The 14,400-nt window shown below is 44.3% G+C and overlaps 1 protein-coding gene and 1 long non-coding RNA gene across 53 annotated transcripts in view; one reads left to right on the forward strand and one right to left on the reverse strand.

The window, feature by feature from the left end:
• Positions 1–4,148: 4,148 nt before the first annotated feature.
• Positions 4,149–12,578, forward strand: LOC127927925 (uncharacterized). 50 transcript variants are annotated; one of them, XR_008129487.1, is made up of 18 exons: positions 4,149–4,794; positions 4,925–5,054; positions 5,159–5,314; positions 5,419–5,496; positions 5,575–5,912; positions 6,331–6,772; positions 7,215–7,396; positions 7,631–7,760; positions 7,891–7,968; positions 8,333–8,462; positions 8,567–8,670; positions 8,749–8,878; positions 9,347–9,424; positions 9,529–9,710; positions 10,101–10,256; positions 10,335–10,438; positions 11,845–12,156; positions 12,469–12,578. It is a non-coding gene; the product is annotated as an uncharacterized LOC127927925 (long non-coding RNA). The 50 variants fall into 50 exon arrangements; XR_008129492.1 differs by lacking the exon at positions 8,333–8,462 and having other exon boundaries at positions 7,631–7,786; positions 7,865–7,968; positions 8,541–8,670; positions 8,749–8,826; positions 9,347–9,450; XR_008129488.1 differs by lacking the exon at positions 8,333–8,462 and having other exon boundaries at positions 7,631–7,786; positions 7,865–7,968; positions 8,541–8,670; positions 8,749–8,826.
• Positions 12,573–14,400, reverse strand: part of LOC118380199 (lysyl oxidase homolog 3B-like) — a 62,741-nt gene continuing 60,913 nt past the window's right edge. For all 3 annotated transcript variants that reach the window (XM_052514675.1, XM_052514674.1, XM_052514673.1), the window contains one exon: positions 12,573–13,760. In XM_052514675.1, the coding sequence (XP_052370635.1) occupies positions 13,687–13,760 (74 nt within the window). In that variant the 3' untranslated portion in view covers positions 12,573–13,686. The remainder of the gene's footprint in view (positions 13,761–14,400) is intronic.

The raw sequence follows: 14,400 nt of genomic DNA on the forward strand, positions 1-14,400 counted from the left end.
GTGTTCTCAACTAGCCTACCTGGTTAAATAAAGGTGTTCTCAACTAGCTTACCTGGTTAAATAAAGGTGTTCTCAACTAGCCTACCTGGTTAAATAAAGGTGACTATATTCCCTCTTTTTGAAACACTTCTGCGTCATCATGTTTATTTTCCAGATGTTGGTGTGTTTCTAAATATACCTGTATAAGCAGCTATCCCCAGTCTAGTGTACAGTAGTATAGACCTTTCCTTTGAATGGCTGTTGTCTGGAACTATTCTAACCCTAAACACTGAGGAGTGGCTTCCGTCTGGCCACTCTACCATAAAGGCCTGATTGGTTGAGCCCTGCAGGGATGGTTGTCCTTCTGGAAGGTTCTCCCTTCTCCATAGAGGAACTCTGGAGCTCTGTTAGAGTGACCATCGGGTTCTCGGTCACCTCCCTGACCAAGGCCCTTCTCCCCGAATTGCTCAGTTTGGCAGGACGCTCAGCTCTAGGAAGAGTCTTGGTGGTTCCAAACTTCAGTCAGAATGCACTGTATAGGAAAGACATTTCAAAACAAACTTGATTTATTTATTTTGTTGACTATGTGTCTTTCCATGTATGAATCTGTTATTCAATGCGGCTTAGACTCTAGGTAATTTCTTTCTGATTGAGCCGACATCTGAAATGTGTCATCCCGAACACGGTAACATTGCCTTAAAGCTGCATGATCAACATGCCTGATCAGATTAAATCCAAGGATTACAAAGCTTTTGACTAGAAGATAATGTATCAGTTGTGAGCTCAAGATTTCTACGCTGACTTCACAACAGGCTTTTTGAAGATGTTGACGTTTCCAAGTCTTAAAGTCAGATACAGATATACTATTCTACTATTCTACTATTATACTATTCTTGGCATCCCAGAACAGAAACTCTCTGGTATTCTTGGCACCCCAGAACAGAAACTCTCTGGTATTCTTGGCATCCCAGAACAGAAACTCTCTGGTATTCTTGGCACCCCAGAACAGAAACTCTCTGGTATTCTTGGCATCCCAGAACAGAAACTCTCTGGTATTCTTGGCACCCCAGAACAGAAACTCTCTGGTATTCTTGGCATCCCAGAACAGAAACTCTCTGGTATTCTTGGCACCCCAGAACAGAAACTCTCTGGTATTCTTGGCACCCCAGAACAGAAACTCTCTGGTATTCTTGGCATCCCAGAACAGAAACTCTCTGGTATTCTTGGCACCCCAGAACAGAAACTCTCTGGTATTCTTGGCACCCCAGAACAGAAACTCTCTGGTATTCTTGGCACCCCAGAACAGAAACTCTCTGGTATTCTTGGCACCCCAGAACAGAAACTCTCTGGTATTCTTGGCACACCAGAACAGAAACTCTCTGGTATTCTTGGCACCCCAGAACAGAAACTCTCTGGTATTCTTGGCACCCCAGAACAGAAACTCTCTGGTATTCTTGGCATCCCAGAACAGAAACTCTCTGGTATTCTTGGCATCCCAGAACAGAAACTCTCTGGTATTCTTGGCATCCCAGAACAGAAACTCTCTGGTATTCTTGGCACCCCAGAACAGAAACTCTCTGGTATTCTTGGCATCCCAGAACAGAAAATCTCTGGTATTCTTGGCATCCCAGAACAGAAAATCTCTGGTATTCTTGGCACCCCAGAACAGAAACTCTCTGGTATTCTTGGCACCCCAGAACAGAAACTCTCTGGTATTCTTGGCATCCCAGAACAGAAACTCTCTGGTATTCTTGGCATCCCAGAACAGAAACTCTCTGGTATTCTTGGCATCCCAGAACAGAAACTCTCTGGTATTCTTGGCACCCCAGAACAGAAACTCTCTGGTATTCTTGGCATCCCAGAACAGAAAATCTCTGGTATTCTTGGCATCCCAGAACAGAAAATCTCTGGTATTCTTGGCACCCCAGAACAGAAACTCTCTGGTATTCTTAATATAATAATAATATAATAATATATGCCATTTAGCAGATGCTTTTATCCAAAGCGACTTACAGTCATGTGTGCATACATTCTACGTATGGGTGGTCCCGGGAATCGAACCCACTACCCTGGCGTTACAAGCGCCATGCTCTACCAACTGTGCTACAGAAGGACCATCTTGGCATCCCAGAACAGAAACTCTCTGGTATTCTTGGCATCCCAGAACAGAAAATCTCTGGTATTCTTGGCACCCCAGAACAGAAACTCTCTGGTATTCTTGGCACCCCAGAACAGAAACTCTCTGGTATTCTTGGCACCCCAGAACAGAAACTCTCTGGTATTCTTGGCACCCCAGAACAGAAACTCTCTGGTATTCTTGGCACCCCAGAACAGAAACTCTCTGGTATTCTTGGCATCCCAGAACAGAAACTCTCTGGTATTCTTGGCATCCCAGAACAGAAACTCTCTGGTATTCTTGGCATCCCAGAACAGAAACTCTCTGGTATTCTTGGCATCCCAGAACAGAAAATCTCTGGTATGTTACTTTCTATCCACAAGAAATGACAGTACATCAACACACGTTTCACTGTTCTTGACTGATTGGCTTATTTGGTAATGCAGGTAGTATGTTAGCGTCTTGGTAATATTAGGTTCCTGTGTTGTTTTAAAGGTAATGCATTAGGTTCCTGTGTTGTTTTAAAGGTAATGCATTAGGTTCCTGTGTTGTTTTAAAGGTAATGCATTAGGTTCCTGTGTTGTTTTAAAGGTAATGCAGTAGGTTCCTGTGTTGTTTTAAAGGTAATGCATTAGCTTCCTGTGTTGTTTTAAAGGTAATGCATTAGGTTCCTGTGTTGTTTTAAAGGTAATGCATTAGGTTCCTGTGTTGTTTTAAAGGTAATGCATTAGGTTCCTGTGTTGTTTTAAATGTAATGCATTAGGTTTCTGTGTTGTTTTAAAGGTCATGTATTAGGTTTTTGTGTTGTTTTAAATGTAATGTATAAAGATTCCTGTGTTGTTTTAAAGGTAATGTATTAGGTTCCTGTGTTGTTTTAAAGGTAATGCATTAGGTTCCTGTGTTGTTTTAAATGTAATGCATTAGGTTTCTGTGTTGTTTTAAAGGTCATGTATTAGGTTTCTGTGTTGTTTTAAAGGTAATGCATTAGGTTCCTGTGTTGTTTTAAAGGTAATGTATAAAGATTCCTGTGTTGTTTTAAAGGTAATGTATTAGGTGCCTGTGTTGTTTTAAAGGTAATGCATTAGGTTTCTGTGTTGTTTTAAAGGTAATGCATTAGGTTCCTGTGTTGTTTTAAAGGTAATGTATAAAGATTCCTGTGTTGTTTTAAAGGTCATGTATTAGGTTCCTGTGTTGTTTTAAAGGTAATGCATTAGGTTCCTGTGTTGTTTTAAAGGTAATGCATTAGGTTTCTGTGTTGTTTTAAAGGTAATGCATTAGGTTCCTGTGTTGTTTTAAAGGTAATGCATTAGGTTCCTGTGTTGTTTTAAAGGTAATGCATTAGGTTCCTGTGTTGTTTTAAAGGTAATGCATTAGGTTCCTGTGTTGTTTTAAAGGTAATGTATAAAGATTCCTGTGTTGTTTTAAAGGTAATGCATTAGGTTCCTGTGTTGTTTTAAAGGTAATGCATTAGGTTCCTGTGTTGTTTTTAAAGGTAATGTACAAAGATTCCTGTGTTGTTTTAAAGGTAATGCATTAGGTTCCTGTGTTGTTTTAAAGGTAATGCATTAGGTTCCTGTGTTGTTTTAAAGGTAATGCATTAGGTTCCTGTGTTGTTTTAAAGGTAATGCATTAGGTTCCTGTGTTGTTTTAAAGGTAATGCATTAGGTTCCTGTGTTGTTTTAAAGGTAATGCATTAGGTTCCTGTGTTGTTTTAAAGGTAATGCATTAGGTTCCTGTGTTGTTTTTAAAGGTAATGCATTAGGTTCCTGTGTTGTTTTTAAAGGTAATGCATTAGGTTCCTGTGTTGTTTTAAAGGTAATGCATTAGGTTCCTGTGTTGTTTTTAAAGGTAATGCATTAGGTTCCTGTGTTGTTTTTAAAGGTAATGCATTAGGTTCCTGTGTTGTTTTAAAGGTAATGCATTAGGTTCCTGTGTTGTTTTTAAAGGTAATGCATTAGCTTCCTGTGTTGTTTTAAAGGTAATGCATTAGCTTCCTGTGTTGTTTTTAAAGGTAATGTATCCACAGGTATACAGACACACAACACAGTCAGTCAGTCAGTCTGTTGTTTAATGTATAATAGTCTAATGAATATCCCTTATCTCAGTGTGGCATAACAATCCTTAAGCACCTGGAAACACTGGACAATAATACATTCACAAATATGATTCACTTTCTGGTCTGTGCTGTATCAGGCCGAATCCGACCCGAGGTAAGAGCTCGTAAATGGAACATTATTCCCTTTTCATGTACCCTGTCTTGTCTATTCTGACCTTGAACATCAGCATGAGAATAGCACCCTGTCTGTGGGGTGGATGGTTTAACACTTGACTAGGGGTGGATGGTGTAACACTTGACTAGGGGTGGATGGTTTAACACTTGACTAGAGGTGGATGGTGTAACACTTGACTAGGGGTGGATGGTGTAACACTTGACTAGGGGTGGATGGTGTAACACTTGACTAGAGGTGGATGGTGTAACACTTGACTAGAGGTGGATGGTGTAACACTTGACTAGGGGTGGATGGTGTAACACTTGACTAGGGGTGGATGGTGTAACACTTGACTAGGGGTGGATGGTGTAACACTTGACTAGGGGTGGATGGTGTAACACTTGACTAGAGGTGGATGGTGTAACACTTGACTAGAGGTGGATGGTGTAACACTTGACTAGAGGTGGATGGTGTAACACTTGACTAGAGGTGGATGGTGTAACACTTGACTAGGGGTGGATGGTGTAACACTTGACTAGGGGTGGATGGTGTAACACTTGACTAGGGGTGGATGGTGTAACACTTGACTAGGGGTGGATGGTGTAACACTTGACTAGAGGTGGATGGTGTAACACTTGACTAGAGGTGGATGGTGTAACACTTGACTAGAGGTGGATGGTGTAACACTTGACTAGGGGTGGATGGTGTAACACTTGACTAGAGGTGGATGGTTTAACACTTGACTAGAGGTGGATGGTGTAACACTTGACTAGGGGTGGATGGTGTAACACTTGACTAGAGGTGGATGGTGTAACACTTGACTAGAGGTGGATGGTGTAACACTTGACTAGAGGTGGATGGTGTAACACTTGACTAGAGGTGGATGGTGTAACACTTGACTAGAGGTGGATGGTGTAACACTTGACTAGAGGTGGATGGTGTAACACTTGACTAGAGGTGGATGGTGTAACACTTGACTAGAGGTGGATGGTGTAACACTTGACTAGAGGTGGATGGTGTAACACTTGACTAGAGGTGGATGGTGTAACACTTGACTAGGGGTGGATGGTGTAACACTTGACTAGGGGTGGATGGTTTAACACTTGACTAGAGGTGGATGGTGTAACACTTGACTAGAGGTGGATGGTGTAACACTTGACTAGAGGTGGATGGTGTAACACTTGACTAGAGGTGGATGGTGTAACACTTGACTAGGGGTGGATGGTGTAACACTTGACTAGGGGTGGATGGTTTAACACTTGACTAGAGGTGGATGGTGTAACACTTGACTAGAGGTGGATGGTGTAACACTTGACTAGAGGTGGATGGTGTAACACTTGACTAGAGGTGGATGGTTTAACACTTGACTAGGGGTGGATGGTGTAACACTTGACTAGGGGTGGATGGTGTAACACTTGACTAGGGGTGGATGGTTTAACACTTGACTAGAGGTGGATGGTGTAACACTTGACTAGGGGTGGATGGTGTAACACTTGACTAGAGGTGGATGGTGTAACACTTGACTAGAGGTGGATGGTGTAACACTTGACTAGGGGTGGATGGTTTAACACTTGACTAGAGGTGGATGGTTTAACACTTGACTAGGGGTGGATGGTGTAACACTTGACTAGGGGTGGATGGTTTAACACTTGACTAGGGGTGGATGGTGTAACACTTGACTAGGGGTGGATGGTGTAACACTTGACTAGGGGTGGATGGTTTAACACTTGACTAGAGGTGGATGGTGTAACACTTGACTAGGGGTGGATGGTGTAACACTTGACTAGAGGTGGATGGTGTAACACACTTGACTAGAGGTGGATGGTGTAACACTTGACTAGAGGTGGATGGTTTAACACTTGACTAGGGGTGGATGGTGTAACACTTGACTAGAGGTGGATGGTGTAACACTTGACTAGAGGTGGATGGTTTAACACTTGACTAGGGGTGGATGGTGTAACACTTGACTAGGGGTGGATGGTGTAACACTTGACTAGAGGTGGATGGTGTAACACTTGACTAGAGGTGGATGGTGTAACACTTGACTAGGGGTGGATGGTTTAACACTTGACTAGAGGTGGATGGTTTAACACTTGACTAGGGGTGGATGGTGTAACACTTGACTAGGGGTGGATGGTTTAACACTTGACTAGAGGTGGATGGTGTAACACTTGACTAGAGGTGGATGGTGTAACACTTGACTAGGGGTGGATGGTGTAACACTTGACTAGAGGTGGATGGTTTAACACTTGACTAGAGGTGGATGGTGTAACACTTGACTAGAGGTGGATGGTGTAACACTTGACTAGGGGTGGATGGTGTAACACTTGACTAGGGGTGGATGGTGTAACACTTGACTAGGGGTGGATGGTGTAACACTTGACTAGGGGTGGATGGTTTAACACTTGACTAGAGGTGGATGGTTTAACACTTGACTAGGGGTGGATGGTGTAACACTTGACTAGGGGTGGATGGTGTAACACTTGACTAGAGGTGGATGGTTTAACACTTGACTAGGGGTGGATGGTTTAACACTTGACTAGAGGTGGATGGTGTAACACTTGACTAGGGGTGGATGGTTTAACACTTGACTAGGGGTGGATGGTTTAACACTTGACTAGGGGTGGATGGTGTAACACTTGACTAGAGGTGGATGGTGTAACACTTGACTAGAGGTGGATGGTTTAACACTTGACTAGAGGTGGATGGTTTAACACTTGACTAGGGGTGGATGGTTTAACACTTGACTAGGGGTGGATGGTGTAACACTTGACTAGGGGTGGATGGTGTAACACTTGACTAGAGGTGGATGGTGTAACACTTGACTAGGGGTGGATGGTTTAACACTTGACTAGAGGTGGATGGTGTAACACTTGACTAGGGGTGGATGGTGTAACACTTGACTAGAGGTGGATGGTTTAACACTTGACTAGGGGTGGATGGTGTAACACTTGACTAGAGGTGGATGGTTTAACACTTGACTAGAGGTGGATGGTGTAACACTTGACTAGGGGTGGATGGTGTAACACTTGACTAGAGGTGGATGGTTTAACACTTGACTAGGGGTGGATGGTTTAACACTTGACTAGAGGTGGATGGTGTAACACTTGACTAGGGGTGGATGGTGTAACACTTGACTAGAGGTGGATGGTGTAACACTTGACTAGGGGTGGATGGTTTAACACTTGACTAGGGGTGGATGGTGTAACACTTGACTAGAGGTGGATGGTGTAACACTTGACTAGGGGTGGATGGTTTAACACTTGACTAGAGGTGGATGGTTTAACACTTGACTAGGGGTGGATGGTGTAACACTTGACTAGAGGTGGATGGTGTAACACTTGACTAGAGGTGGATGGTGTAACACTTGACTAGAGGTGGATGGTGTAACACTTGACTAGAGGTGGATGGTGTAACACTTGACTAGGGGTGGATGGTTTAACACTTGACTAGAGGTGGATGGTGTAACACTTGACTAGAGGTGGATGGTGTAACACTTGACTAGAGGCGGATGGTGTAACACTTGACTAGAGGCGGATGGTTTAACACTTGACTAGAGGTGGATGGTGTAACACTTGACTAGAGGTGGATGGTGTAACACTTGACTAGAGGTGGATGGTGTAACACTTGACTAGAGGTGGATGGTTTAACACTTGACTAGAGGTGGATGGTGTAACACTTGACTAGGGGTGGATGGTGTAACACTTGACTAGGGGTGGATGGTGTAACACTTGACTAGGGGTGGATGGTGTAACACTTGACTAGAGGTGGATGGTGTAACACTTGACTAGGGGTGGATGGTGTAACACTTGACTAGGGGTGGATGGTGTAACACTTGACTAGGGGTGGATGGTGTAACACTTGACTAGAGGTGGATGGTGTAACACTTGACTAGGGGTGGATGGTTTAACACTTGACTAGGGGTGGATGGTTTAACACTTGACTAGAGGTGGATGGTTTAACACTTGACTAGGGGTGGATGGTGTAACACTTGACTAGGGGTGGATGGTGTAACACTTGACTAGAGGTGGATGGTTTAACACTTGACTAGAGGTGGATGGTTTAACACTTGACTAGGGGTGGATGGTGTAACACTTGACTAGGGGTGGATGGTTTAACACTTGACTAGAGGTGGATGGTGTAACACTTGACTAGGGGTGGATGGTGTAACACTTGACTAGGGGTGGATGGTGTAACACTTGACTAGGGGTGGATGGTTTAACACTTGACTAGAGGTGGATGGTTTAACACTTGACTAGAGGTGGATGGTGTAACACTTGACTAGAGGTGGATGGTTTAACACTTGACTAGAGGTGGATGGTGTAACACTTGACTAGGGGTGGATGGTGTAACACTTGACTAGAGGTGGATGGTTTAACACTTGACTAGGGGTGGATGGTGTAACACTTGACTAGGGGTGGATGGTTTAACACTTGACTAGAGGTGGATGGTTTAACACTTGACTAGAGGTGGATGGTGTAACACTTGACTAGAGGTGGATGGTGTAACACTTGACTAGAGGTGGATGGTGTAACACTTGACTAGGGGTGGATGGTGTAACACTTGACTAGAGGTGGATGGTGTAACACTTGACTAGGGGTGGATGGTGTAACACTTGACTAGGGGTGGATGGTGTAACACTTGACTAGAGGTGGATGGTTTAACACTTGACTAGGGGTGGATGGTTTAACACTTGACTAGAGGTGGATGGTGTAACACTTGACTAGGGGTGGATGGTGTAACACTTGACTAGAGGTGGATGGTGTAACACTTGACTAGGGGTGGATGGTTTAACACTTGACTAGGGGTGGATGGTGTAACACTTGACTAGAGGTGGATGGTGTAACACTTGACTAGGGGTGGATGGTTTAACACTTGACTAGAGGTGGATGGTTTAACACTTGACTAGGGGTGGATGGTGTAACACTTGACTAGAGGTGGATGGTTTAACACTTGACTAGGGGTGGATGGTTTAACACTTGACTAGGGGTGGATGGTTTAACACTTGACTAGGGGTGGATGGTTTAACACTTGACTAGAGGTGGATGGTGTAACACTTGACTAGGGGTGGATGGTGTAACACTTGACTAGAGGTGGATGGTTTAACACTTGACTAGAGGTGGATGGTGTAACACTTGACTAGAGGTGGATGGTGTAACACTTGACTAGAGGCGGATGGTGTAACACTTGACTAGAGGCGGATGGTTTAACACTTGACTAGAGGTGGATGGTGTAACACTTGACTAGAGGTGGATGGTGTAACACTTGACTAGAGGTGGATGGTGTAACACTTGACTAGAGGTGGATGGTGTAACACTTGACTAGAGGTGGATGGTGTAACACTTGACTAGGGGTGGATGGTGTAACACTTGACTAGGGGTGGATGGTGTAACACTTGACTAGGGGTGGATGGTGTAACACTTGACTAGAGGTGGATGGTTTAACACTTGACTAGAGGTGGATGGTGTAACACTTGACTAGGGGTGGATGGTGTAACACTTGACTAGGGGTGGATGGTGTAACACTTGACTAGGGGTGGATGGTGTAACACTTGACTAGAGGTGGATGGTGTAACACTTGACTAGGGGTGGATGGTTTAACACTTGACTAGGGGTGGATGGTTTAACACTTGACTAGAGGTGGATGGTTTAACACTTGACTAGGGGTGGATGGTGTAACACTTGACTAGGGGTGGATGGTGTAACACTTGACTAGAGGTGGATGGTTTAACACTTGACTAGAGGTGGATGGTTTAACACTTGACTAGGGGTGGATGGTGTAACACTTGACTAGAGGTGGATGGTGTAACACTTGACTAGAGGTGGATGGTTTAACACTTGACTAGGGGTGGATGGTGTAACACTTGACTAGGGGTGGATGGTGTAACACTTGACTAGAGGTGGATGGTGTAACACTTGACTAGAGGTGGATGGTGTAACACTTGACTAGGGGTGGATGGTTTAACACTTGACTAGAGGTGGATGGTGTAACACTTGACTAGGGGTGGATGGTTTAACACTTGACTAGAGGTGGATGGTGTAACACTTGACTAGAGGTGGATGGTGTAACACTTGACTAGGGGTGGATGGTGTAACACTTGACTAGAGGTGGATGGTTTAACACTTGACTAGAGGTGGATGGTGTAACACTTGACTAGAGGTGGATGGTGTAACACTTGACTAGGGGTGGATGGTGTAACACTTGACTAGGGGTGGATGGTGTAACACTTGACTAGGGGTGGATGGTGTAACACTTGACTAGAGGTGGATGGTGTAACACTTGACTAGAGGTGGATGGTTTAACACTTGACTAGAGGTGGATGGTGTAACACTTGACTAGGGGTGGATGGTGTAACACTTGACTAGGGGTGGATGGTGTAACACTTGACTAGAGGTGGATGGTGTAACACTTGACTAGGGGTGGATGGTTTAACACTTGACTAGAGGTGGATGGTGTAACACTTGACTAGGGGTGGATGGTGTAACACTTGACTAGAGGTGGATGGTGTAACACTTGACTAGGGGTGGATGGTTTAACACTTGACTAGGGGTGGATGGTGTAACACTTGACTAGGGGTGGATGGTTTAACACTTGACTAGGGGTGGATGGTGTAACACTTGACTAGAGGTGGATGGTTTAACACTTGACTAGGGGTGGATGGTTTAACACTTGACTAGGGGTGGATGGTGTAACACTTGACTAGGGGTGGATGGTTTAACACTTGACTAGGGGTGGATGGTTTAACACTTGACTAGGGGTGGATGGTTTAACACTTGACTAGAGGTGGATGGTGTAACACTTGACTAGGGGTGGATGGTGTAACACTTGACTAGAGGTGGATGGTTTAACACTTGACTAGGGGTGGATGGTTTAACACTTGACTAGGGGTGGATGGTGTAACACTTGACTAGGGGTGGATGGTGTAACACTTGACTAGGGGTGGATGGTGTAACACTTGACTAGGGGTGGATGGTGTAACACTTGACTAGAGGTGGATGGTGTAACACTTGACTAGGGGTGGATGGTGTAACACTTGACTAGGGGTGGATGGTGTAACACTTGACTAGGGGTGGATGGTGTAACACTTGACTAGGGGTGGATGGTGTAACACTTGACTAGGGGTGGATGGTGTAACACTTGACTAGAGGTGGATGGTGTAACACTTGACTAGAGGTGGATGGTGTAACACTTGACTAGGGGTGGATGGTGTAACACTTGACTAGGGGTGGATGGTGTAACACTTGACTAGGGGTGGATGGTGTAACACTTGACTAGAGGTGGATGGTGTAACACTTGACTAGAGGTGTGGATGGTGTAACACTTGACTAGAGGCGGATGGTTTAACACTTGACTAGGGGTGGATGGTTTAACACTTGACTAGGGGTGGATGGTTTAACACTTGACTAGAGGTGGATGGTTTAACACTTGACTAGGGGTGGATGGTTTAACACTTGACTAGAGGTGGATGGTGTAACACTTGACTAGGGGTGGATGGTGTAACACTTGACTAGGGGTGGATGGTTTAACACTTGACTAGAGGTGGATGGTGTAACACTTGACTAGAGGTGGATGGTGTAACACTTGACTAGAGGTGGATGGTGTAACACTTGACTAGAGGTGGATGGTTTAACACTTGACTAGAGGTGGATGGTGTAACACTTGACTAGAGGTGGATGGTGTAACACTTGACTAGAGGTGGATGGTGTAACACTTGACTAGAGGTGGATGGTTTAACACTTGACTAGAGGTGGATGGTGTAACACTTGACTAGGGGTGGATGGTGTAACACTTGACTAGGGGTGGATGGTGTAACACTTGACTAGGGGTGGATGGTGTAACACTTGACTAGAGGTGGATGGTTTAACACTTGACTAGAGGTGGATGGTGTAACACTTGACTAGGGGTGGATGGTGTAACACTTGACTAGGGGTGGATGGTGTAACACTTGACTAGGGGTGGATGGTGTAACACTTGACTAGAGGTGGATGGTGTAACACTTGACTAGGGGTGGATGGTGTAACACTTGACTAGGGGTGGATGGTTTAACACTTGACTAGGGGTGGATGGTGTAACACTTGACTAGGGGTGGATGGTGTAACACTTGACTAGGGGTGGATGGTGTAACACTTGACTAGGGGTGGATGGTGTAACACTTGACTAGAGGTGGATGGTGTAACACTTGACTAGGGGTGGATGGTGTAACACTTGACTAGGGGTGGATGGTGTAACACTTGACTAGGGCTGGATGGTTTAACACTTGACTAGGGGTGGATGGTGTAACACTTGACTAGGGGTGGATGGTGTAACACTTGACTAGGGGTGGATCGTTTAACACTTAAGAATTAGATCTTGACTATGATCTATAGCAGAACTGCATGGAGAGCAACGAGGTTGATAAAGGAGGTGTCTTTACATCTGAGCCATAATAGCTTTTGTGACAGCATGGGCGGCACCATTAAAGACATTCTCTATGACTTCTATGAGTTGGTTAACAAACATGCATACTGCCCCCTGGAGGCTGTGTCTGTACAGGTATAAAGACAAGGTTGGGGATTTACTGCCCCCTGGAGGCTTTGTCTGTACAGGTATAAAGACAAGGTTGGGGATTTACTGCCCCCTGGAATTACGGAATGTTTGCTCAGGAGTATAATTCATTGGCTGATCCCTCCTGATGACCTGGGCGGAATCATGTGATCATTCCTTAACCAATAGGAAGTCCCACCCAGTTGACTACTTCAGTATGGTGAAAGTCCTCAATGGCGCTGCTGTGCTTTAGGGCTTTAGGGCACTAGAGCTGTCTATCTAAGTCTATGAGGAGAGGCAGTAGAATGGTTCTCTGACTGATGCCTCATGCTGTTAGAACAATGAGGTCTTCTCCTGGAGCACCTTTCAAAACTAGACTGGCTATAAAAATAAAACTTCATTCATAACTTGAACAAAACATTAATGAAAAAGGTTGCATATCAATAAATCACACATTAAGACTTGTTGTATGAAAGCTTATGAATTGTTCTCCTGTCACGCAATGTAACATAATATACTCACATTTGAACAAAACATCTAAAGTAAGTTTGTTTTTGAAAACAAAGCACCGAGTATTCCAGTATAATATAATAATAATCCTAACTGAGACACACACCAACACATTCACAATACAACATGACTTTGGCATGGATCCTTCAGATCAGACTGCTGCCTTGTGGAATTTAGGCGTGTGATTGGTTGGTTGCTTTGTGATCTGATGATGAATGGTTGGTTCTGATAGGTAGCTAGGTGACGAAGGGTGATTGGTTGTCCCATTGTTTAACATGATGAAAGGCATCAGCCCTCCTCTTTGGTTGGTACATGGGTCTGGAACAGCTTGGTGTGTTGCTAGGAGGATTATGAGATCTGATTGTTGAACTGCCCTGGGTACTTCTCAAACCTCCTCTCTGCCTCCTCACTGAAGGCATCACCTGTAGGGGCAATGACACAACAGAACACAATAGTCAGAGACAGAAAGCAATGGAAGAGTCTGGTACAAGAGACAAAAGGCAATGGAAGAGTCTGGAACAAGAGACAGAAAGCAATGGAAGAGTTTGGAACAAGAGACAAAAGGCAATGGAAGAGTCTGGAACAAGAGACAGAAAGCAATGGAAGAGTCTGGAACAAGAGACAGAAAGCAATGGAAGAGTCTGGAACAAGAGACAAAAGGCAATGGAAGAGTCTGGAACAAGAGACAGAAAGCAATGGAAGAGTCTGGAACAAGAGACAGAAAGCAATGGAAGAGTCTGGAACAAGAGACAGAAAGCAATGGAAGAGTCTGGAACAAGAGACAGAAGGCAATGGAAGAGTCTGGAACAAGAGACAAAAGGCAATGGAAGAGTCTGGAACAAGAGACAGAAAGCAATGGAAGAGTCTGGAACAAGAGACAGAAAGCAATGGAAGAGTTTGGAACAAGAGACAAAAGGCAATGGAAGAGTCTGGAACAAGAGACAGAAAGCAATGGAAGAGTCTGGAACAAGAGACAGAAAGCAATGGAAGAGTTTGGAACAAGAGACAAAAGGTATTGGAAGAGTCTGGAACAAGAGACAGAAGGCAAGAGTCTGGAACAAA

The sequence above is a fragment of the Oncorhynchus keta genome, unplaced genomic scaffold (assembly GCF_023373465.1).
Source record: "Oncorhynchus keta strain PuntledgeMale-10-30-2019 unplaced genomic scaffold, Oket_V2 Un_scaffold_19088_pilon_pilon, whole genome shotgun sequence".
NCBI lineage: Eukaryota > Metazoa > Chordata > Actinopteri > Salmoniformes > Salmonidae > Oncorhynchus > Oncorhynchus keta.